At 38.7% G+C, this 27,553-nt stretch overlaps 1 protein-coding gene across 1 annotated transcript in view; it reads right to left on the bottom strand.

Moving 5' to 3' along the window:
* The window catches only part of ITGA8 (integrin subunit alpha 8), a 188,074-nt gene that overhangs the window by 151,709 nt on the left and 8,812 nt on the right, over positions 1–27,553 (bottom strand). The window contains exons 3-4 of the mRNA XM_061126283.1: positions 7,715–7,815; positions 4,312–4,435 (exon numbers count right to left, since the gene is read on the bottom strand). Of these exons, the coding sequence (XP_060982266.1) occupies positions 4,312–4,435; positions 7,715–7,815 (225 nt within the window). The remainder of the gene's footprint in view (positions 1–4,311; positions 4,436–7,714; positions 7,816–27,553) is intronic.

Genomic DNA, 27,553 nt, shown 5'->3' on the forward strand with positions numbered 1-27,553 from the left:
AACAGTTAACAGATCTATCCTCGTAATAGATGTTTACTGCACAGTACAATATATTTTACTTTATAACTATATTTCTGGTTCATAATTATGAATGTTGCAGTTTCTTAAAGTCTCATCTGGATAACCTCAAATGTCCAGGTATCATTCTTCTAGGAGTCCATGTGTGTAAATACTTGTATGTACTCAGAAATATAGATGAATACATGATATATGATTATGTGAATACACATGTGTAATCTTGACTATATTTAAGAAATAGATTTTAATGCATAAACCTTTCTAGAAACCCTTTTGAAAATCAACTCTGACTTTTTCAATATTGTAAATTATTCAGGAAGGAAGAAACAGGACCATTCTTTGAAATCACTTTGCTTCAAAATAGGAAACCAAAAAAATGGAAAAAAGAATAATTTTTCACAAAATTCAAAAGAAAATAACTAACTTCAAACGCTGAAGTGGTGATTATGATAGAAATGGGAGGTTATTTCCTTTGTAAAGTAAGTTTTTCTCTTAGAATTATACTTTATGAGAGCTGAAGGAATCTTTCTTCCCAGAACTTCAGAGCATCTGTGAACTTTACAATTATGTCCCAGAGTAAACTCAGGAATTCAGAGAATGATGCTCTTATGTGTTGGCTTTCCAAGGAGATTGGAAGGGTGTATATAAACCATCGCCACGTGAATTATGAATGACCATAAAGTGACAGGCATGTCATTACTATGAATGAGCAGACTACCACCCAAAATGCTCAAAGTGTCAGTAGCGGGGCTTTGTGGTGTGAAATGAACATGAGCGGCTTCTTGGAATCCTCTTTTGAAAGTAATATTTCTGTTCTGTGATACTGACCACACGCTCATGAACAAGCTGCTTTGTATTAATGAACTGTGAACTCCTCAGAGAACACAGGAAGTGGACTCCTTGAGTGCCTTTGAAGAGGAAGTACTCCCAGTAAGAGAAAGATCAGGAGGATGTGAACACTGGAGTTGTGTGCTAGAGAGGAAAGAATTCCGGCCATTTGTTTGGTTATTCTTCAATTCAACATAAACTTCACTACTACTTTTGTCAAGCTATTCTTTTTTTAGGAAAGTAAGTGCTAAATAAATTGGCAACATAATGTACACATGTAATTCAAAATGCAAGCATACTATAATTTAAGTTTTTAGATAATAATTCAAAGTCCTCCTGAAACTCTTATCCCACAAGTTTAGATGCCTTGTGCAGTATTTTAATCTGAGCTCTTCCATCACATGGGCAGTCAGATAAAAGGCAGAACAAAAAGCAGTAACAAGTTTTCTAAACAGTCATCCTTGATGGTGGTTGGAATAAGATATATCATCGAGGCAGGAGGCATGCAAAGGATGGACTTGTCATTTCAGCCATAACAGTTTACTGCTATGGGGAGGTATTTTTAGTAAATCATGAGAAATATGATATGGATAGGTGTAAAACTCAATTAAACAAGTTCGGGTTTGAATCTAAGCTCTATCATCAATTGTATGAATAAATTCAGAATTTATTTATTGCTCTACCTGACTTTCATCTTAAGCATAATAATACAGTAAGACCCCTACATCCAACAAGTTCAGTTCTCAGTGTTGGTAAGCCCAATTTGTTTGTAAGGTGTAAGTCCAACAAAGACAGCCTAGATACTGAACTAAGACAATCGGCTATATAATACTGCACTGTCATAGGTTTATAAAACTTTCCACACAAATAATATGTAAAAAACAAACACAAAAAATAGAACATTTTCAATCTAACAATACAGTAGTACCAGCTACATCATCACTGCTTTTATACTTGCTTCCAGACATCGTGGGCTTGAAATAAAGATACTGTACAGTAAAGGACACAAATGCACAACCACGTGCAGAGCATGCATGCATGTGGCAGTGCATGCCAGATGTGTGAACTAACTCACGTGACTGGACAGGCGACCCCACATTCACATTTTAGAAAGTTTGCAACTTGATGGTTCATATGTAGGGGACTTACTACAACGACCTCTTATTGAACCCAGGGGCACAACACCTTGAGTGGAACATGACACAAAATATCTCTCTTAATCACTGTTGCCTGTGCTTGGAAAGCCCCTGCTTCCCTGCTGTAATAACTGCTCAGAGAAGCCCTTCCCACTGTCTTGTCCAAACAGGCTCCTCTCCCCACCCAGGCATGTCACTCCCTACTCTCTTGCTTTGCTATCTTTTTCTTTGTAGCAGTTTTCACTACCTGATGTTTTATTAGAAACATTTATTTTTAAAACTTTTTGTTGAGATATAATTAACATTAGTCCAAAGTGTACAACAACAATAACATGGATATACTGTGAAATGATTACTATGGTAAATGCAGTTACCATCCACCACCACATAGTTACAGTTTCATAAAGCGCTTAAGATCTGCTTTCATAGCAACTTTCAACTGTACAATACGGTATCATTAACTATAGTTCCCATGCTATACATTACATCCCCAGGATCTATCTTGTAACTGGAAGTTTGTGCTTTTTGACCACTTTCACCCATTTAGCCCACACCCACACCCCTACCTTGTCAACCACCAATCTGTACTCTTTTTTTGTGAGTTTGTGCTTTTTTTTAAAGATTCTGCATATTCATACAGAATGTTTTTCTTTCTCCATCTGACTTATTTCACTTAGTGTAATGCCCATGCATGTTGTCGTCAATGGCAAGATTTTATTATTATTTTTTATGGCTGAATAATATTCCATTGTGTATATATCTATATCCAATTTCTATTCCACATTTCCTTTATCCACTCATCCACTGATGGACACTTTGGTGGTTTCCATGTCTTGGCTATCATAAATAATGCTGCAATGGACATGTGGGTACAGATACTCTTTCAAGACAGTGATTTCATTTCTTTTGCATAAATACCTAGAAGTTGAATTGCTGGACCTGAACTTATTTACACATATGCTATCTCTCTTCTGAACTAGAATATGTTTTCTGAAGGCAGAGATTTGCTTTCTCTTGTTCTCTGCTTTATTCCCTTAACAATAGTCTAATTAGTGCTTATCATTGAGACCATAGACATCATTGAATTTATTACCTATTAGATATCATTGAGTCTATTACCTATGAGCAACACCTCTTTTAAAGCCATTCAAAGTAAAATTCTGAGTTGACTGATTATTCAATTCAGCTGACATTTGCCAAGATGTGAGAAAGTGCCTGGTTTATTTCAGTATTTTAAAACAGGAAGGTATAATCTTCTTCTTAACAAAATCCTCACCTCACGCCTCCAGAATTAACTATTTCATTCCCAGCCCTTTTGATTTATACATTTTAGAGGCCTCTTTAAGAACCTTCTAATATCCCTGATCCACTCTTTACTTCACTGTTTGATCTCTGATATCAATTTGCTCATTATCTGGCCTAAATTAATCTTGAAATTCAAAAATATTCACATGAAATAGGTAAACTTTACTTACGGTTTTGGGGATCTAATTTGGGTTGAGTTTTTTAAAATCAATATCCTGAAATCAGTCATCAGAATGTTCTTTTCAATGCCATTTCTTTCTCTAACATGGTCTTGTGAATTATCAAGGATAAGAATAAAAATCCATTGGTTTCTTGCTGGTAAACCCCAATGCTCTACATGACAGAAAAGTGGAAGAATTCACAAAAGGACTCTGAGTAGATCCATGAATCCAGAGTGCTGTCCCACGGTCCTTGTGTAATATTCCCAGAGGAAGTGGTGGAAGAGCGGTGCTCCAAAGAGGGCACTTACAGGCTTGCTTTAAAGGATGCTTCACCAGGAGAGTCCCAGAACTGCCAGATGAGGCGTGGACTCCAAATGCACAGAATATTTTGAAAAATGGGATTAAACACATAAAGAAGGAAGGTATATCATGCTGACAACCTGAGTACACAGATGCCAAAGAACACAACAGCCAGTGAGAACACAGGCCGGATGGAGACCTGCTCATGTGTCTCTAGGTCCAACCATGCTAACTAACACCATTCCTGCAATTAACAAGTGGACAGTTAGCATTTTTCAAATGCAGAGTGAGTTTTGAATAAAGACAGAGAGCTTAAGGCCTAAAATAAGAAGCCAATAAATTTGACTGCAGAATACTTAGAAACAGAACATTTCTAAAATACAGAAGAGGATCAGCAGAATTCCATGTCCTGGTTCTCATGTCACAGCAAAGCCTCCTGTAAGACTGTCAATCTTTTACGCCATTGCTTTTTTCCTTAGCAATGGTGTTTTGGGATCACCTGCAATGGCCACGATAGAAAAACTAGTGAGCTAAGTTCAGTTTCAAGAATAAAAATAACTTACTGTTCCGACAAGGAGAGTACTCAGCATACGCACTGAAATTCTGAATTGCTACATAGCAAGTGCCGACTGGGTCCTTTTCTGGTGTTGGTTTAAGAGTTCTCCAGTGATATAATGGAGCACAAGCCTGTGAAACATCAAAGACAATAAATATTTTTTTATGTAGAGTCCACATACTATGCTTTGATTTGGCTCATTGAATGGACCTAAATTTGTAACAAACAATGCTAAATTATTAGATGACTTAACTGGTCTCCAGTATGCTAATGACTACCTTGGTAGTCAGGATTAATTAAACTTCCTAAGTCAATTTCTCAACATTAATACACGATAGAATTGGAACAAATCAAACATATACAAAAGAATGAGATTTTGTCCCACAGGATATTAAATCAAATAAAAGTAGCCTGACAAAAGTAAATATTTATGAACAGTAAAGAACTCATATTTTCTTTTTTTTTTTTTTAATTGAACCTGCATAAAGGCGAATGACCATTCAAACAGTGAATGAATTAGTGCAGTATCTTAAAATAAGAACTAGTTCCTTTCTTTGTCTAATTTTTACTTGAAGAAAACTCTTTTCAAGTCAAAAGATGATGATGAGTTTATAAACCTCTGTTTTGTGGATTCCCCTGGTTTATCGGTGAGGGTGTATCTGATGATTTTTTTTTTAAACAATGACTTACATTTGGACTGATACCCCCTTATCACAGTGGGCTTATTTTTCATTTAATGATTTTTATCCATGACAAAACAAAAATTAAATAATGGTAAGAAAAATATGATTCTTGAGTGAAATCCTCTGGTTGCTTCTTCAGAAGCTTGGATTATAACAACAGCATGCTATTTGGAAAGATTATCAGATATAAAAGATGATACATGAAATCCTTTCTAAGCAGAGAACACTGTGCTAGGAACAAGAGAAGCAATAAAAAACACATGCACCTCTATGACTTCCGTTTTGCTAGCTTGAATCCTACATAAGTGTGCTCTTTCCTGAATATTCAAGCACTCACTTCTAAGGATACAGAAATACATATTTTTCTAGAATATGGAACCACTAGCTTCTCTCCAAATTTGATGACATCACACTTGAAACAATGCCAGAAAGTGGAAGGCAGATCCCAATTTTAAAGTCTTTTCACAATTCCAAACACATCCTTGGTAATCAGTCTAATGTGTAATGACTTTTAGTAAAGATTACTTTACAAAGTAGCACCCTTCTTACTTGAGAATATAAATTATCTTTACTCAAAAACTTAAGTTTGGGTTTTTTGTTTTTGTTTTTTGTCTCCTTCTAGATTGTAATGTCTTGGCCAATACTGAAAAACTCTCTGACTCATATAAGTTTCTTAACTTAGGGCCCTATTAGTGATCTGAGAAGGTATATGGTTAAGACACTTAACATAATGTGGAATGCTAAAAAGGAGTTTGAACAGGAAAAGCACTACCTGTGTGACTCAGTATAAGCTAATTCTCCTCACTTTCCACATCACCATAGAATATTTCAATGCCATGAAAATTCTTTCCAGTGCTTGCCTGCTTTCTGTCCTAAAAAGTTACCTTTTTTTGTACCAGTTCAGTTTCACACAGACGTGAAGCACAATGATACGACAATATTCGGGCTTTGACCCAGATTTAACACATATGTACACATATGATTCCTGAATATTCAAAACTATACTTCTGTTCATAGCAATTTGATGTTCTAACAATTGTCACAGAAGGTAGAATTTAATTTTTTATTAAAACTGAAAAGGGACTTTATAGTATTCTATTTTCTATTGCATAATTTTGAAATTGCAAGCATGCCCCCAAATTAAACATTTTTATTATGAACATAGTGTGTCATTTATATTTTCAATGATTCTGAAGACTTTTACAAATATTGAATAAATGCACAATAATGTTGCAGATAAATTTTGAAGACTTAAAATCAGTACGGTATCCAAAGATTTTTTTTAACCCCAAATAGTTATAGATGGAATTGCTTTTCAAGAGTTATTCACATACATCATAAATCACTAAAGGATTAAAGAGTTTGCTTTTTTTTTAAACCAATTCTGGAATTTGAGAACTATATTAAAGCAAATAACAATTCTACAGAGAACCTACTATATATATAAACATATATATATATGTATAACTATAAATATAAACATATATTAACCTACTATAAATGCTGTATTTGTAACTAAAGAGGGTTAGCTATATTTGATACCTGTTTTATGTCAAATAAAGCAAAGCATTTTCTTTAGATACTATTCTTATTAAATCATAATTCAAAGAGCTTTAAACAAATCCTAAAAGCCAAAGTTGTTGCTTTATTTTGTAAGTAAATTAGAGCCAACAGTAAAAAAATTCCCCAAGAAAATATATTTTCAGATCAGCTTACTATCATTTTTCTCAATAAATTAGACATGTATTATCACTTAGAACTACAGAGAAGAGAATCATAAAGTCACAGCATTTTAAAGCCAAAAGATCTCTATCTGGGAATGAGAAATCTTTAAAAAGTATCAGTGAACTCAGAGAACCATGCAATTGGTAGTTATATATTTTTATATATTTATTTTAATAGAATAATTACAATATTGTGATTTTTTTTTGCCATACATGAGTATGGTACTGGCACAAAGACAGAAATATAGATCAATGGAACAAAATAGAAAGCCTGGAGATAAATCCACACACCTATAAGGTGTTCACCTTATCTTTGACAAAGATACAGGTGTTTCACCTGTATCTTTGATACAATGGAGAAAGGACAGTCTCTTCAAGTGGTGCTGGGAAAACTGGTCAACAATGTGTAATAGAATGAAATTAGAACACTTTCTAACAGCATATGCAAAATAAGCTCAAAATGAATTTAAAGGCATAAACATAAGACCAGAAACTATAAAACTCTTAGAGGAAAACATAGGCAGGACACTGCAACATAAATCACAGTAGGATCCTCTATGGTAGCTGTGTTTTTAAAGAAAACTTTCTGATCGTTCTAAAGAGGATCAATGATATCACAGGAGATTAACTTTAAAACAATCTTAATAGTAGTAATACTATTTTTCAGGTCAAATTTCTATCAGTCTTTTAAATCAATCTGAAGCAACAAAATATTTACCTTTTTAGGATTTAGCTTTTATTTTTCGATCTTCCTTATTAGTTTTTTAAATATTTGAAAAGATCTACCCAATTTTCTGGAAAACCAGCCTTATTTCCTATTGCTTTAAAGACTAAAGTAGATTCTTTAATTTTAAGCACTAACATTTTTGGTAATGCTGATAAGCTTATCTTTGAAAGTCTAATACATTCTTACATGAATGGATTTTTGTACATATGAGTCTTAAAATATTTCAGTGTACGTATCACTCCATAGCAGCCCCAATAGCACACAGCAGATACTCACCACCACTTTTCCTTTATGAGCTCTCACTGTTGCTCCAAACCATTGATTTGATTTAAATTCTATAGGTTCCTTGGTTCCATTTACTCTTATCTTTCTGTTGTCTGGCAAGGAGGACATATAGATCATTAATCATTTGTAAAACTTGGCAGCCAATTAAAATACATGATAATGAATCTGCCCATTAAAAAACAATTTTCATACACATAGTTGGGGGGGTCTATTTGATTAAGTCTAAGCTAGACTTTTCACTTAGAAAAATACTAGTTCAATGGAAATACATATTTGAACATGACAGTTCACCACTTAAAGCATTTTTTTTTTTAATGATTTACATTTTCAAGGATAAGGGTACTGCAAACTTGATGTAGACTCTGGTCGTTGATTTGTATCAGATGGAAGACCAAACATTCATAACTACTCTGAGGAATTCCAAATCTTTTCTGAAAGAAAAACTACCTGGAATCCCTTAGGTCCAGGAAGCACAGCTTTCTAGGCATGGCCTAGCTGGAAACTTGAAGGACTCCGGGTTCCTGGTTTTTAACTGAGTAACATATGTCTATGCAGCCACAGAAAATAACACCTCAACACAGCTTTATCCACACTTGGCAGATGTCAGCACCAGGGGACCATCTGAGTAAAAACTCAACCCAATTATGACACACTTCAGGTCTTAATAAAAAGCAAATATCTTTTCTTTCACTCCTGTTGCCAATCGACATATTTCCCACATGGTTCTAACCACATGGTTCTAACTGAACTTCCTCAGTAATGGTTAATGAATTTCAAAAGACATTTATAATAGAGCATCTTACTAGTATGTGTTCTCTTTGGTATGCATTTTGCTTTTCCCTCCTTGACTCTATAATGAATGCATTATAAATGAACTTTTAACTTCTATTAAGTGAGGCCAAAGTATAAAGGTAATTAATATTCAGTTGATTTTACATATGATTACAGACTTTTCAAGGAAGGAAACTATATATATATTTCAGTTCAGTTCCGTTCAGTCACTCAGTCGTGTCCAACTCTTTGCGACCCCATGAATTCCAGCACACCAGGCCTCCCTGTCCATCACCAACTCCCGCAGTTTATTCAAACTCATATCCATCGAGTCAGTGATTCCATCCAGCCATCTCATCCTCTGTTGTCCCCTTCTCCTCCTGCCCCCAATTCCTCCCAGCATCAGGGTCTTTTCTAATGAGTCAACTCTTTGCAAGAGGTGGCCACAGTATTGGAGTGTCAGCTTCAGCATCAGTCCTTCCAATGAACACCCAGGACTGATCTCCTTTAGGATGGACTGGTTGGATCTCCTTGCAGTCCAAGGGACTCTCAAGAGTTCCAATACAGTTCAAAAGCATCAATTTTTCTGTGCTCAGCTTTCTTCACAGTCCAACTCTCACATCCATACATGACCCTGGAAAAACCATAGCCTTGACCAGACGGACCTTTGTTGGCAAAGTAATGTCTCTGCTTTTTAATATGCTATCCAGGTTGGTCATAACTTTCCTTCCAAGGAGTAAGCGTCTTTTAATTTCATGGCTGCAGTCACCATCTGCAGTGATTTTGGAGCCCAAAAAATAAAGTCTGACACTGCTTCCACTTTTGCCCATCTATTTTCCATGAAGTGATGGGACCAGATGCCATGATCTTAGTTTTCTGAATGTTGAGCTTTAAGTCAACTTTTTTACTCTCCTCTTTCACTTTCATCAAGAGGCTTTTTAGTTCCTCTTCACTTTCTGCCATAAGGGTGGTATCATCTGCATATCTGAGGTTATTGATATTTCTCCCAGCAATCTTGATTCCAGCTTGTGCTTCTTCCAGCCCAGCATTTCCCATGATGTACTCTGCATATAAGTTAAATAAACAGGGTGACAATATACAGCCTTGATGTACTCCTTTTCCTATTTGGAACCAGTCTGTTGGTCCATGTCCAGTTCTAACTGTATATATTTATGTCTTAACCAAATATTGACACTTGAATATGTCAGAAGAAAATTGTGAATTTCCTTCTTTAAAATATTATGCTTTAGACATTTCTGAACTTTTAAAAATTAAAAAGCAAGTTCTGAAAATCCTCATCTAAAATGCACACAACTGGAGCATCTTACAGATTAGAGCATAACGTTGAAAACATAAACATTTCTGGGACTTCCCTGGTGGTCCAGTGGTTAAGAATCCTCGTTGTAATGTAGGAGATCCAGGTTTGATCTCTGGTCAGGGAACTAAGATCCACATGCCATGGAGAAAACAAGCCTGAGTGCCTCAACTACTGAACCTGTGTGTCTGAACACTGAACAACTAGAGAATCTGTGCACCTCAACAAAACATCCTGCATGTCACCATGAAGATCCAATGCAACCAAATAAATTATGAAAAAAATATAAACATTTCTACTTGTGTCTAGGCAAGAAAGATCATCCCTGGAGAAGGGAATGGCTAATCACTCCAGTATTCTTGCCTGGAGAATTCCATGGACAGAAGAAGCCTGGTGGGCTAATAGTCCATGGGGTTGCAAAGTCGGACACAACTGAGGGACTTTCACTGTCAGACCATTTTTCTAGATTCCACATATGTGTATTAGTATAGGATACTTGTTCTTCTCTTTCTGATGCCTTGATCTGCAGGCAGTGACCTTTCTAACCTTCCCAGCCCAAGTCTTTCCAATGATCCAACATATACTTCTCAGTCTGCAAGAAATTCCTTCCTGGCTATAATACTCTGTGCTTAGTCGCTCAGTCACGTCCAACTCTTTGTGACCCTGTGGACTCAGAATTCTCCAGGCAAGTATACTGGAGAGGGTTGCCGTGTCCTCCTCCAAGGGATCTTCCCAACCCAGGGATTGAACCCAGGTCTCCTGCATTGTGGGCAGATTCTTTACCATTTTAACTACCAGGGAAGCCCAAAGTGGTTTCCATTTGCTGACCAAACTCCTGTGACATGAAGCAATGCATTTTGGATAGGACCACACATCCCTCTGGAGCAGAAGGATGACGCAGGTTATCCAAAGTGCACTGTCAACTCCAGAGAACCCTTGGAAGGGCCAGTGGGAGGTGGTGGAGCCATTGGTTACCAAAGCAATTCTCTCCTTGGTATATCCCAAACTAAGCCAAAAGCTAGAGGAAACTTTTATAGTGACTGCATGTGATTTACAGCTTCTTAAGTGCCAGGAGGGGTGAATTCGTCTATAGAATCAAACCCCATTCCCACCAGAGATGCTCAGAGGGCTCAAACAAACCTTGTGCACACCAGGACCCAGGGACCCCACAGAGACTGAGACAGAACTGTCTTTGAGCACCTCCTGTGGAGGTATGGGGTCGGCAGTGGTCTGCCGCAGGAACAGGGACCCTGGGTGTGGATATGGCATAAGTCCTCTTGGAGGAGGTCGCCATACCCCACCATAGAGTTGCCAGAACTTACACAGGATGGAAAATTGATTCTTGGAGGGCACAACAGAATCTTGTGCACCAGGACCCAGGAGAAAGGAACAGTGACCCCACAGGAGACTTGCCTGTGGGTGTCCAGAAGTCTCCAGAAAAGGCCTGGGTTGGTGGTGGCCTGCTGCAGGGTTGGGGGCACAGACTGTAGCAGTACATGTATGGAATCTTTTGAGGGTGGTCATCACTATCATTACCTTCACTATAGTTTGGCCCCAGGTAAATAGCAGGGATGGACCACACTCCACCCATCAACAGAAAATTGAATTAAAGATTTACTAAGCATGGACTCACCCATCAGAACAAGACCCAGTATCCCCCTCAGTCAGTCTATCCCATCAGGAAGCTTTCATAAGCCTCTTATCCTTCTCCATCAGAGGACAGACAGAATGAAAACCACAACCACAGAAAACTAACCAATCTAATCACATGGACCACAGTCTTGTCTAACTCATAGAAACTAAGAGCCATGCCGTGTGGGGCCACCCAAGACGGATGGCTCATGGCGGAGAGTTCTGACAAAATGTGGCCCACTAGAGAAGGGAATGGCAAACCACTTCAGTATTCCTGCCTTGAGAACCCCATGAACAACATGAAGGCAAAAGGATAGGACACTGAAAGGTTAGTAGGTGCCCAATACGCTACTGGAGATCAGTGGAGAAATAACTCCAGAAAGAAGATACGGAGCCAAAGCAAAAACAACACCCAGTTGTGGATGTGACTGGTGATAGAAGCAAGGTCTGATGCTATAAACTGCAATATTACATAGGAACCTGGAATGTTAGGTCTATGAATCAGGGTAAATTGGAAGTCATCAAACAGGAGATGGCAAGAGTGAACGTCGACATTTTAGGAATCAACGAACTAAAATGGACTGGAATGGGTGAATTTAACTCAGATGACCATTACATCTACTACTGTGGGCAAGAAGCCCTTAGAAGAAATGGAGGAGCCATCATAGTCAACAAAAGAGTCCGAAATCCAGTACTTGGATGCAGTCTCAAAAATGACAGAATGATCTCTGTTCGTTTCCAAGGCAAACCATTCAATATCACGGTAATCCAAGTCTATGCCCCGACCAGTAATGCTGAAAAAGCTGAAGTTGAAGACTTACAAGACCTTCTAGAACTAACACCCAAAAAATATGTCCTTTTCATTATAGGGGACAGGAATGCAAAAGCAGGAAGTCAAGAAACACCTGGAATAACAGGCAAATTTAGCCTTGGAGTACAGAATTAAGCAGGGTAAAGACTAAAAAAGTTCTGCCAACAGAATGCACTGGTCATAGCAAACACCCTGTTCCAGCAACACAAGAGAAGACTCCACACATGGACATCACCAGATGGTCAACACCGAAATCAGATTGATTATATTCTTTGCAGCCAAAGATGGAGAAGCTCTACACAGTCAGCAAAAACAAGACCGGGAGCTGACTGTGGCTCAGATCATGAACTCCTTATTGCCAAATTCAGACTTAAATTGAAGAAAGTAGGGAAAATCACTAGACCGTTCAGGTATGACCTAAATCAAACCCCTAACAATTATACAGTGGAAGTGAGAAATAGATTTAAGGGACTAGATCTGATAGAGTGCCTGATGAACAGTGGTTTGTGACATTGTACAGGAGACAGGGATCAAGACCATCCCCAAGAAAAAGAAATGCAGAAAGCAAAATGGCTGTCTGAGGAGGCCTTACAAATAGCTGTGAAAAGAAGAGAAGCCAAAAGCAAAGGAGAAAAGGAAAGATATACCCATTTGAGTGCAGAGTTCCAAAGACTAGCAAGGAGAGATAAGAAAGCCTTCCTCAGCAATCAATGCAAAGAAATAGAGGAAAACAACAGAATGGGAAAGACTAGGGATCTCTTCAAGAAAATTAGAGATACCAAAGGAACATTTCATGCAAAGATGGGCTCAATAAAGGACAGAAATGGTATGGACCTAACAGAAGCAGAAGATATTAAGAAGAGGTGGCAAGAATACATGGAAAAACTGTATAAAAAAGATCTTCACAACTCAGATATTCATGATGGTGTGATCACTCACCTAGAGCCAGACATCCTGGAATGCAAAGTCAAGTGGGCCTTAGGAAGCATGACTATGAACAAAGTTAGTGGAGGTGATGGAATTCCAGTTGAGCTATTTCAAATCCTAAAAGATGATGCTGTGAAAGTGCTGCAGTCAATAAGCCAGCAAATTTGGAAAACTCAGCAGTGGCCACAGGACTGGAAAAGGTCAGATTTCATTCCAATCCCAAAGAAAGGCAATGCCAAAGAATGCTCAAACTACCGCACAATTGTACTCATCTCACACACTAGCAAAGTAATGCTCAAAATTCTCAAAGCCAGGTTTCAGCAATACGTGAACTGTGAACTTCCAGATGTTCAAGCTGGCTTTAGAAAAGACAGAGGAACCAGAGATCAAATTGCCAACATCCACCTGATCATCGAAAAAGCAAGAGAGTTTCAGAAAAACATCTATTTCTGCTTTATTGACTATGCCGAAGCCTTTGACTGTTGTGGATCACTACAAACTGTGAAAAATTCTGAAAGAGATGGGAATACCAGACCACCTGATCTGTCTCCTGAGAAATCTGTATGCAGGTCAGGAAACAACAGTCAGAACTGGACATGGAACAACAGATTGGTTCCAAATAGGAAAAGGAGTATGCCAAGGCTGTATATTGTCACCATGCTTATTTAACTTATATGCAGAGTACATCACAAGAAACTGGAAGAAGCACAAGCTGGAATCAAGATTGCTGGGAGAAATATCAATAACCTCAGATATGCAGATGACACCACCCTTATGGCAGAAAGTGAAGAAGAACTAAAGAGCCTCTTGATGAAAGTGAAAGAGGAGAGTGAAAAAGTTGACTTAAAGCTCAACATTCAGAAAACAAAGATCATGGCATCCGGTCCCATCACTTCATGGAAAATAGATGGAAAAACAGTGGAAACAGTGTCAGACTTTATTTTTTTTGGCCTCCAAAATCACTGCAGATGGTGACTGAAACTATGAAATAAGAAGTTACACCTTGGAAGAAAAGTTATGACCAACCTAGACAGCATATTAAAAAGCAGAGACATTACTTTGCCAACAAAGGTCCATCTAGTCAAGGCTATGGTTTTTCCAGTAGTCATGTGTGGATGTGAGAGTTGGGCTATAAAGAAAGCTGAGCACCAAAGAATTGATGCTTTTGAACTGTGGTGTTGGAGAAGACTCTTGAGTCCCTTGGACTGCAAGGAGACCCAACCAGTCCATCCTAAAGGAGATCAGTCCTGGGTGTTCATTGGAAGGACTGATGTTGAAGGTGAAACTCCAATACTTTGGCCACCTGATGCAAAGAGCTGACTCATTTGAAAAGACCCTGATGCTGGGAAAGATTGAAGGCGGGAGGAGAAGGGGACAACAGAGGATGAGATGGTTGGATGGCATCACCGACTCAATGAACATGAGTTTGAGTAAACTCTGGGAGTTGGTGATGGACAGGGAGGCCTTGCATGCTGCAGTCCATGGGGTCGCAAAGCGTCAGCCACGACTGAGCAACTGAAATGTACTGACGTGACGGGAGATTATTAACAAAGTAAATAAATGAAAATCCAGATGGTTTTTTTCAAAGGAAGAATCAATAGATTTCATATGTAAAAGAGTCCCCAAATCAATAAGAGAAAAAGACTAAATTTCAATAGAAAATAGGTCTTAGGACGTAAACAGGCATTGTAGGGAAGAAGAAATCAGATACCTCACAAATTCATGGAGAGATCCTGAATCTCAAATTAAAACCATCACAAAAAGAAATTCCTGTTATCTACAAAATAAGACTACTGTTCAACTATTAAAACATATATTGGGAGTTTGGAATTGACATGAACACACTGCTATATTTAAAACAGATAACCAACAAGGACCTACTCCATAGCACAGGAAACTGCTCAATATTCTGTAAAAGAACTTGAAAAAGGACACAGGAATATGTACAACTGAATCATTGTTGAATAATTAACAACATTGATAACTGAAACTAACACAACATTGTAAAATTAACTCTACTTCAATCTAAAATTTAAAGTATATGTATATATATGACAGATTTAGATGCATTAATATCAAATATTGTCTATAAAATATATTTTCTTGTTTAGCTTTTCTGAGCCTTTAAAAAAAAAAGTACAGGAAGATACAAGGTCTTCATGAAACAAACACTTGTATTCCCACCGGGAAGAATTGAAAACTAAAGGTTTTTCACATTCACAGACATCACAATACCCTTTGACATCTATCTCCAGTTCTACTCCCTGCCCCCTCCTTCTCCAGAGGTAGCCACCATCATGAATGGGATGTGTATACTCCCAAACACTTAAAAAGTAATGTCCAAGTAAAACACAGAACAGAGGTCTGCAGATATCTTCCATAAAGGAGTGAGGATCAACACTTCAGGATTTGTACTCTCTATGGTCTGTCAGAACTACTCACCTCTGCCTTTGAAGCAAAAGCAGCCACAGACAATATTTTAAAAAATTTATTTATTTTTAATTGAAGGATAATTGCTTTACAGTATTTCACTGGTTTCTATCAAACATCAACATGAATCAGCCATAGGTTTACCCATGTCCCCTCCCACTTGAACATCCCTCCCACCGCCTTCCCCATCCCACCCATATAGGTGACGATATGTTTTTTTAAAAAATGAGCTTGGCTGTGTTCCAGTAAAACTTGACTTAGGGACAAAGAAAGGTGAATTTCATGTAATTTTCATGTGTCATTTACATATTACTCTTTAAAAAAATTTTCCCCCAATCATTACAAAATGTAGAAACTTTCCTTCAGTTACAGATAGACACAAGCAGGTGGTAGATCAGATTTTGTTGTAGTGGTCAACAATTTACTATTGACAAACTATTCTTTGTGTGTTCTTTTTAACAGAAAAAGGTGGTATTATACTATCTGTATAGAAGAGTGTGTAGTTGTGTTTAACATTCAATTTTATGTTTTGGGGAGATAATCCATGTTTTGATGATTAGATAGATAACAGATCCAACTCATTCTTTTAAATTCCTGTGTAGTATTGTATTCCATTGAATAGCCTTCTGCATTTTATTTATCCATTCCATTTACATATGAACATTAGGTTTTTCAGTTTTTCTACTATAACAAACATGTGCCCTGTGAGTCCTTACACCCATCTTCTGCATATGGAGAAGAGTTTCTCTCACACCAGACTAGAAATAACGTTGCCAGGTCATAGACAATTATCATCTCTGTTTATCAGCTGTGGCAACTGACCTCCAAAGTAGCCCAATTTCCATGCCCACTAGCAAGGCACGAGAGAGGGACTGTCAACTCTTGCCACTGCAGGACTTTAAAGTTTTTGTCAATCTGGAGGACTATGAGATGGTCTTTCATTTTTTCTGTTTCCACTTGCATTTCCCTGATTATCAGTAGAGTTGATCATCTTTTTATGCTTATGGACCATACACTTTTTTCTTCTGCGAATTGCTAGTTCATATCCTTTCCTCATTTCCTGGTTTAATTTTAGTCTCATTGATTGGAAGAATTCAACATATATTCTGAGTACTGATTTTTTTCCCCACATATATGTTGCCAGTATCTTCTCAATCTTTTCTAGTGTTTCAACTTTGTTTATGTGGAAAGTTGTCCACCCAGAATTTGTTTTTATATAGGATGTGGCATGGGTGTCTTATTTTCAGTTTGAAAGGCCTGTTGTCTCAGCACCACTAACTGAAAAATCCATCTTTTTTTCCCCTGAATTGTTGTCATAGCACCTCTGCAATGGTACCTCTTGACATGGCTGGAAGGGTCCAGCATGACCTGGCCCCCCACCTGCCTCTCCAACCTCATCTCCTCCCATTTTCCTAGCTCATTAAGCTTTAGACACACCGCCTTTCCTAAACATGCCCAAGCTTTTCGTTCTCCTCATTGCATATGACTGTTTCCTCACTCCCACTGCCTGAAATATTCTTGCCACTGTTTTCTGCAAGGCTGCTTCCCCCCGTCACTCAGGTTTTAGCTCAAATGCCACTTCCTTGGAGACTCCCTCCCTAAGCAGCTAGTTCATCCTACTCTAAGTCATTCTCTCCTGTTACCCTTTAGACTTTTCTTCATAGCACTTACCATTCATTGAGATGGTTTTATTTATTAGTTTGCCTGTTTACTGGCTATCCATTCCCTTCCAGATAAACAAGAATCCCATGAACAGAGATGTCTTCTGCTTCACCTCTGTACTCTCCACTTCTAAAACAGTGCCTAACACGTAGTGGGACCTCCGTGCTTATTGAATGAATTACCAAACTCCCATCTATTCATTCAGGAGCTTATATAGCATATTGTTCAGTATAATCCTTTAAATTCAAACTGTTCTGTGTGTGGGTGTATAAATGTATAGACACAGAACTGTTCCTGATGGTTTTCTTGAAGGCAAGGAGTGTACATATTTTATTGACTTTTTATATTTCAATTGTGTATATTTCTGTACTATTTGAGTTGTTACAGTGAACATTGTTACATCTTTGATCTAAAACAAGAAAACCTAAAGATAAAAACCGAGAGATTTGGGGACTTCCCAGGTGGTCAAGCTTCCAATGCAGGGGGAGGGGGGGAGGTGCAGGTTTGATCCCTGGTCTAGGAACTAAGATCCTGCATGCTGTGGCATGTGGCAAAAAGAGAGAAGAAAAAACAATCAGATCTGTAGGCTAATCTGAGTGATGGGTGGTGGCAATAAAGTAGATTTGGTTTGTCTGTCATTTCTGGGCTTTGAAGCTCTCTCTCTAAACTGATAGCTTTGGTCTCTGGGCAATCAAGGTACAACCCAGTGGGTGGCAAACCTACTAATGTTTGGCTCTTTTTTCATGGGAATATTAATTTCTGAGCAGGAGTGAGGGAGTGTAGATATGGTGCACACATGGGCCACAAGCAGATTTTTCTAATATTCTCCTTGAGTAGAACGGGGGGAATTACACAAAGTGAGGATAGATCACAACTGGAGACAGAATTGAAGCCAACACAGGTGCAACCAAACCCTGTGGCAGGTGGGGGGTTTTTGAAAACTGTTATAAAGCCCTCAGCCTTGTCCCAGAAAAACAGTAAGTTTCCCTGTAACTTCCAGTCATCACCTTTAGTATTTCACACTAGGGATTTTCTTCAAGCTGCTGCAGGAGCTGTCCAGGCATTTTTAATCAGGAAAAGGGGAAAGGAAGTCTTTAACTGTTTGTTTGTATTCTTTCTCTTGATCAGCATATGCTATAAATGTTTCATTTAAATTGTACCATCTATCGGAGAACAAGGAATAGATCTATGTAAAATTCAAAACAAAATATTGGTAGCCACAGAACTCCGTGTCTTAAAAAAACAAATCCGAGAAAAGAATCTGGGTCAATTTTTACGTCTGGGAAAATGAAACTTCCAAATGCATGCTTCCTTATATCCCAAAACCACAATTAAAAACCATGAAAGAATACCTCTGCAGCCTTTATAGTCTTGATCATCTTATTGTGAATTTTCAAGTCTTTAAGGAAATACCACACTAATTCATTTTATCATTTAATATTAAAAAATGTGTTATTCTTTTCCCCACCAGTTGTATTGAGATATAATTGACATGCAGCACTGTGTAGGGCTTCATTGTATTAGGGCTTGCCTGGTAGCTCAGATGGTGAAAGAATATGCCTGCAATGCAGGAGACAAGGTTCAATCCCTGGGTTGTGAAGATCCCTTGAAGAAGGAAATGTCTACCCACTCCAGTATTCTTGCCTGGAGAATCCCATGGACAGAGGAGCCTGGTGGGCTACAGTCCATGGGGTTGCAAAGAGTCAGACATGACTGAGCGACTAATACACACACACTGTCTAAGATGCAAGGCGTAATGCTTTGGCTTACAGGCAACACGGCATGATCACCACAATCCATTATTTCATAGAGACATACACACACAAATTATTTTCCTGATGAGAGTTCTTGGGATTGACTCTCTTTACAACTTTCATCCATGCCATATAAAAGTGTTATAGTCAACATGGTACACATTACATCCCTAGTACTTACTTATTTCATAACCGGAAATCTGTACCTTTTGACCCACTTCTCCCATTCGTCCTGCCCCCCACCCCCCACCTCTGGTAACAACAAGTTTGATCTCTTTTTCTGTGAGAATTTTTTCTTAAGATTCCACAAATAAGAGAGATCATATAGTATTTGTCTTTCTCTATCTGACTTATTTCATTTCATTTAGCATAATGCCCTCAAGGTTCATCCATGTTGACACAAATGGCAGGGGATCTCTCCTTTGTAATGGCTGAGTAATATTCCAGTGTGTGTGTGTGTGTGTGTGTGTGTGTGTGTGTGTGTAGGTATATGTGTATATGTATGTATGTATGAGTAATATTCCATTGTGTGTATATGTATATACATGTATATGTGTATATGTACATATGTATATACATATATATGTATATGTGTGTATATATATATATACGGCATCCCTGGTGGCTCAGGGGTAAAAAATCCGCCTGCTGATGCAGAAGATGTGGGTTCAAACCCTGAGTCAGGAAGATACCCTGGAGAAGGAAATGGCAACCCACTCTAGTATTCTTGCCTGGAAAATCCCATGGACAGAGGAGCCTGGCAGGCTACAGTCCATAGGGTTGCAAAATAGTTGGATATGACTTAGCAACTATACAAGAACAACAACGTGTGTGTGTTCGTGTTACACATTCATCCACTGATGGACAGAAATATGTTATTCCAATGAAACCTTCTATATAACTGAGTTTTATTATTTGTATCATACATATATATATACAAGTGTATGCATGTACACACATATGCAAACACACACATTTTCCTGCCTTTACCTCTTAGATCAGATCTAAATATCCCACCCTCCACAATGTAGATCCCAGACCCTGCACCTGATCTTCAGATAGGCCGCCATTCAGAGAGCTTCTTCCCTGTCCCTACTGAGTCTCACTCCCAGACTTTGTTCATGAAGCTGCTCTTGCAAAATTCTATTCCTCCTTATTTGCCAAATAATCCAAATTGCTTCCTTAAAAACCTGCTTTAAAATGTAGGGCCATGCATGACAAATAGTCACTCACACAGGGGTAAGAAAGTAGAGAATATATGGGACAAAATGTAGTAAAGAAATGCTTGTGACTTAAAAAAAAAATGGAATGGAATAGACTACAATAGAATGTAGGGCCAAAAACTCTTTTCAAATTGAAATTCTTTGAGATTACTGTTTTTTAAAAATTCAAACAATATAAAGTAAGAAATCTTGCATAAAGAAATATATAAAGTAGTAACTGAAAGGTCATTGGCATTCCTCCTCCATGGACACACTTGCTGTTGTTTTCTAAACCCACCCAGCCTTTTAGAATTTAAGAGACTTCTAGCTCATTCCTCTAGTCTAATACATTTCTGGAAATCATGAAGCTTTTGTTTTAAATTATTTTTTCATATCACTATTTAAATATTTGGTTCCTTACATAACCAAGTAACGAATAAAATTAAATGAGTTGAAAGTATGCTTTTAGAATTCTAATAATAACATTAATAAATATGGGTTTGGATAGCGATAGTAAATGTATTACAATCTTGCTGTTACAGTTTACCTGATCAAGATGAGAATATAAGTTTTTTGCTACAATTATTTCCACATCTATATTGTCTTCCAGAGAATAAAGATCACATTCCCAACTTCCTGTTTTTAATAACCAATAGGGCCTAGCCAGTATTCTTCAGACATTTGTTTCTACATCATATAAAATCATTTGAAATGTTTTTCACATGTAATTTGACTCGAGCCATGTGTAAGGTTTGTTCTGGAAATATATTCGGACTTCTGTTGGTATGACAAAAGCAATTAAAGATATCAAGAAATGAAAGAATCACCTCCTTCCCCAAATAAATTCAGATTTTAAATAGGACTACCAGGCAGTCCCTGGTTGCTCAATTCATTCAGCCATTTGCTATTACTATTTAACTTTTCTCCTTATCCCAGCCTTCTCTGTCTACCTGCTCACTCTCAGTTGATAATTTTGCTCCTTATGTCACTGAGAACATAGAAGAAATGAAAAAGGATCGCTTTCTTCTTTCTATTACCAAACCCACCAACCTACTCCCACTCTGCCTTCTCTTCCCACTGAGGATGGACACTTTTATGCTCCGCCAAAGCCAGCGCCTCCATCCATGTAAAGTCCCACTCATCCCTTTACACTTACTTAGGAATCTGTTTTGCACATCCCTCTCCTCCTGTAATCAGCATCATCGTTTCCCACTGGATGGGAGAGCTCCTATGAGATCACAAACACACTATCATGTCTCCTTGATGATTACATTTCTGGAGTCCCATTTAGGGCAGAACTCCTTGAGAAAAAAATGATTCTGTTGACTGGCTGTCTCCTGCTGGTCTTTTCTCATCCTTTCCCGACACACACCACTGCACCTGCTTTTGTCAGCTGTCAGTTACTTTCCATTATCAAATCAGATGTTCAGAGTTCACTCCAACCGACACGAATTTCTTTTCTTTTTTTTTTGGCTGTGCCAGGTCTTCATTGCTGCGTAGGCTTTTCTCTAGCTGCGGTGAGCAGGGGCTCCTCTCGAGCTGCAGCGCACAGCCTTCTCGTTGTGGCGGCTTCTCTTGTTGCAGCTCCTGAGCTCCAGAGCACAGACTCAGTAGTTGTGGCACACAGGTTTAGCTGCTCTGAGTCATGGGGGATCTAGTTCCTGGACCAGGGATCGAACTCATGTCTCCTGAATTGGCAGGTGGATTCTTAACCACTGGTCCACAGGGAAGTATTCAGATGAATTTCTTCACTGGCTTCTTGACTTCTTTTGCCTAACCAGCAGCTTCTTCTTAGTATTGCTTATACATCCTCCTCAACACTGATTGTTCTTTAAATGTCAGGGACTCTAGGACTTCCCTGGTAGTCCAGGGAAGTGGGGTCCAGTCTCCCCATGAGCCACAGCTAGTGAGCCCATGTGCTGAAATCTACATGCTTAAAGGTTATGCTCTGCAACAAAAGAAATCACTGCAATGAGAAGCCCGCACACCACAATGAAGAGTAGCCACCACTTGCCGAAACTAGAGAAAGCCTACACATCGCAGTGAAGACCCAGTGCAACCAAAAACAATAAATAAATTTAGAAAAAATATGAAGATAAAAAAATGACCTTTCCTGCCCTCTCCCTTTCTCTCTTCTCTTTGCTTCACTTTGTTTCTCCTCACTTCTCTTCATCCACATTAACTCCATCAGTCATGGCCTTAAATATCACCTACGACTTCCACATTTAAATTTCCAAGCCTCTTGCCTGAACTGTTTTATTTATCCAGCCTCCTATGTGATATCATTCTGACGCCTAATAAACATCTCCAGTTTCTCCTATCTGGACTCAACTGGATACTTTCTCTGAGATTTGCTCCTTCCTCTGTTTCCTGTCTCAGTCCCATTCCTCCAGTTACTCAGGTCAAATTTTTTCTTTCTTCTGTACCCTTTATCTGATCCATAAAGAAAATTCTACCAACTGCACTTTCAAACAAATCCAAAATCCAACCATTTCTCAACCCTAACTGCTATCACTCAACCCAAACCACACTTTTCTATCACCAGATGATGGGAATGTCTCCTACCTCATCCCCTTGCTTCTGCTGTGGTTGCCTACACTCTACTAAACCAATCCTTTGTAAAATATAATCAAATTCTGTTACTTGCCTCCTCAAAACCACCATTGACTGCCCATCACTCTTAGAATAAAACCCAAAGTCCTACTGACTTTTAAGGTGCTAGATAGTCTTGTTTCATCTTCTATCTTTCTTTTCCTGACTGACTTCTGTTTAACCCAGTGGGTCTTCTCCATTTCCCAAGAACACTCTCCTCTCCAGACTTAACACTGACTCTCCTACAATTTAGAACTACCCCTCCTTCTGCTACATGGTTCCTTCCTTTACTTAATTTAGGCCTCTGTTCAAATATCACCTTTTCAGTGAAACTTCTCTGATCACCTTTAGTAAACAAAATAATAGCCCTCAAGATGTCTATATGTTTTTGCTTTTTTTTTTTTTAATTTGGCTGCTCTGAGTCCTAGCTGTGACATGCAGGATCTTTTAGTTGAAGCATGTGAACTCTTAGTTACAACATATGGGATCCAACTCTCCTGAGGGATAGAACCCAGGGTCCTTGAATTGGGAGTGCAGAGTCTCAGTCACTGGACCACCAGGGAAGTTCAGATGTCTGCATCTTAATACGCCAAACCTGAGACTACGTTAGGCTGCATGACAAAAGACAAATAAGTTTGTGGATGGAATTAAGGTTGCTAACCAGTTGACTTAAAATAGGGAGAAGATCCTGGGTTATCTGCAGGGTCCAAAGTAATAACAAAGATATTTTAAGGTGAAAGAAGGAGGTAGAAAAGAAGAACCAGAGGAAGGGCAGTATAAGAAGGACTCAATCTGACATCCTGGCTTTGAAAATGGAAGAGGGCCATGAACCAAGATATGTGAGCAGCTTCTGGAAGCTGAAGAAAGCAAGGAAACAGATCCTCCCCCAGAGCTTCCAGAAGCAGCACAGCTCTGCCAGCACCTTGATTTTAGTCCAGTGAGACCTAATATTATAGACTTGGCCTCCAGAACTGTGTGATAATCAACTTGTGTTGTTCAAAGCCACAAAGTACATGGTAAGTTGTTACAGCAGCAACAGGAAAATAATACCCGAGTGAATCATAAAAAAGTGCCTGTGTGGACACACACACACACACACACACACACACACACACATCACTCTCTGCTCCCTTTGGCCTTACCATACTTTTTGTCAACTTGTCACTGGCTATTCATTGTAAATTTCATAAGGGTAAGTTCATGGCCATACAAGCAGGGTCAAGGACCATAACTGCTTGTAGAGAGTTCTTAACATTTCTCTTGTTGCTGAAATTTGGTTTTACTGCTAAATCTAAGTTTACTGGCTTCCCTGGTGGTTCAGCCTGCCAATGCAGGAGACTCAGGTTCGATCCCTAAGTTGGGAAGGTTCCCTGCAGAAGACTCCAATATTGTTGCCTGGGAAATCCCACGGACAGAGGAGCCTGACAGGCTACAGTCCATGTAGTCAGTCACAAAACAGCTGAACACGACTTAGCAACTAAAACGACAACAAATCTAAGCATTAATTTCAACTCTACTGTTTCTTAAGAGAACATAGTTGACCCTTGGGCAACTCTGGGGATTGGCTCTGGGACCCACCATGGATTCCAAAACCTCAGATGTTCTCCTTTCCAGATGCCCAGATGCCCTTACGGAGGCAGATAGTCTGCTTGCCATAATGAGGTTCTGCATCTGCAGACTCAACCATCTGAGGATCCTGTAATAATGTGTGTTAGGTGCTCAGTCATGTTTGACTCTTTGCGACCCCGTGGATTGTAGCTCACCAGGCTCCTCTGCCCAGGGAATTCTCCAGGCCAAAATACTGGAGTGAGTAGCTGTTTCCTTTTCCAGGGGATCTTTCTGACTCAGGGATCAAACACAGGTCTCCCACATTGCAGGTAGATTCTTTACCATCTGAGCCACCAGGGAAGCCCCGTAATAATGTGGTATTTACTTTAAAAAAAGTCCTCCTCAGTGGATTTGTTGTTCAGTCACTAAGTCATGTCCTAAGTGTATTGGCATAGGCCAAATCCCTGTTGTTCAAGGGTCAACTGCATTTTATAAGTAAAAATGAATTAAAGTAAGCCAAAGGGTGCTTTGAGGGAAAAAAACATTCTCATTTAATATGTCACCCAAAGAGCCTGACTTAAAGGATGAAGGGTATTCAGTCTCCCTAGTCAGTATCTGTGCCAGAGACTGGACGCCAGTTGGAACAAGTTGAGAAGTTATTGTCAGTATGCATTTCACCCATTATCTTTGAATCTATTGATAGGAACACCTTTGTTTCTTTGCCATGTGTCTTGTCTGCTCCTTACCACAAACCTAAGGATTAGAACCATAGCCCCAAAGGACTATTTTATTTCAGAGCCTCCAAAAAATATGTCCTACAGAGTATGTCCATTAGAAATAGAAGAATACTAGGATTTCCCTGGTGGTTCAGTGCTTAAGACTCTATGCTTCCACTGCAGGGGGCATGGGTTTGATCCCTGGTTGGGGAAGTTCTGCAGGCTGCAAGGTGCAGCCAACAAAAAAAGAGGAAAAAAAATCAACTTTAGGGAGTTCTCTGGCAGTCCAGTGGTGAGGACTTTGTGCTCACTTTCGGGTCCTAGGTTCAATCCCTGGTCAGGGAACTAAGATACTGCCAAGAGCATGCCAAAAAAAAAAAAAAGGTAGAAGAAAACTGTTTTAATAACATTTGCAAAGATTAAATACTAGAGCATTTCATTTTTAGTATTCTTTTAAAAATTGTGTATAAACAATTTTTACAAGTGTGCATAAACACACCAATCTAACACAAAGATAATCAAATATTCAAATAATTAGATATTCAAATAAGATGGCGTGGCCAACTTCCTAGGAGTAGTCTGGCCACCAAACACGAGGAGAAGCAGTAAATGTCAATTCCATGTGGGAGCTTTAATAGACGAGGTGCAATTTGCCATAAGTCTTCCCAGTTAGAGTGACCTTGAAAGCATGTGTCAATCAGGAATCTCCATCAGCCCAGGTCTTTGGGTCACTTGTACAAGCAGAGGCTCCTCTCCAGCTCATATAAACCAGACAGCATGAACAAGCAATAAACCTTGGCTGGTTTACGCCAAGAGATCCGGGGTTATTTGATACTTGGGTAATCCCTGGGCATTCTTTGGCTTAAGAGATGTGAGGAGAAATAATGACTGTCAAAAAAATATTCTACCCTACGAATCCAATGGGTTTCTTTAGTTCACAAATTCTCAGTGCCTTTTCTAGGAGAATACATATTGTGAGTCACAAAGAAGATGTGCTGGTTAATTTTATGTGTCAACCTCACTGGAGCATGAAATGTCTGGGTACTTGACTAAACATTATTTCTGGATGTGTCTGTGAGGGTGTTTCCGGAAGACTCGGGAAGACAGTTTGCTCCCTGCTAACAGCTCTCTTTATTCTAAAAGTCTCTGGACTTCTCTGGTGGTCCAGAAGTTAAGACTTCATGTTCCCAATGCAGGGAGCCCAGGTTCAATCCCTGGTCAGGGAACTAGACCCCACATACTGCAGCTAAAAGTCTGCATGCCTCAACTAAGACCCCACATGCCACAACTAAGACAGTATGGCCAAATAAATAAATAATAATAATAAATAAATAAAAGTCTCCAGAAACTGTCAGACCACCAAGCTTATGTTTCTATTGATGTAGAATCTAGAATAGAAACAGGTGATAAATAGCGTCTTCTTATTTTTACACACACAATTGTCATTGAAAACATCCTTGATTGTCAATATTTTGAAACATAAGCAGTTATACGTAAATAAGTACATTTATAAACCACTCTACCATGTATACCCAAGACAAAAGAAACCACTAAGACTGCTTTCAGTCAACACAAAACCTGAGTCGTGGTCTTCCACTGTTAATCTTCATAATACTTCAGTGAACTCAATAATTTCATCTAGAAATCTTTGCATGTTTTGTTTTATTATTATTTTTCCTGATCATAAATGAATACCTGTTCATGGTTTTTAAAAATAAGTAATAAATGCACTAGGGAAAGAAGAAAAGAACAGTTTTAACTGCCCTTCTCCTCTTGCGCTCTTCCATAGGCTGTAGACACAATTTTGAAATTTTTTTCACTTAACATTAAAACAAAAGCATTTCCCCACTTTAATCTTGATTCTTGGTGGGCTTCATTTTTAAGTTTCTGTAATATCCAATTGTGTGATTTATAGCATCATTTATGGGATATACATCCATATTTAGGATGTTTGAAAATGTTACTTTTTAGTGTTATGCCCTCATCCTTTTTTTTTTAGGATTTTAAGATATTTTTAGGATTTGCAGCAACTTTAGAATTAATTTCTGAAACACATTTTCTATCGGGAATTGTAGGAAGAGAGAAGCCAGAAAAAAACACCAGAAAATCATTGCTGGAAAATAAAATGTTCTGGGTGGTTATGAGAGAGGAACCAGGACATAGGCTCAGAGTGAGTAGAGACATGGGTGTATGTAATATATGCTTGAGAGGTAAGCTTTGCCATGATGTACTGTGGAAGCCAAGAGGCAGGGGTGGCCTGTGACAGAGACATGTGGGCAAATCACACGGAATGACAATAGACTAGAAATGGAGCCATAACTTGGGCAGGTTGGGTGGAGAGTTAGCTCTGACCTCCACCTGGAGTGAGATGATGTGAGTAATGTGAACTGTGTAGGGTTCTCAAAGAAACCAATTCCTGTTGCAGTGGTGTATGTCCTTTTCTCTCATTTCAACCTGTCCTGAAATCAGG

Source organism: Dama dama, chromosome 23, assembly GCF_033118175.1.
Source record: "Dama dama isolate Ldn47 chromosome 23, ASM3311817v1, whole genome shotgun sequence".
Taxonomy (NCBI): domain Eukaryota; kingdom Metazoa; phylum Chordata; class Mammalia; order Artiodactyla; family Cervidae; genus Dama; species Dama dama.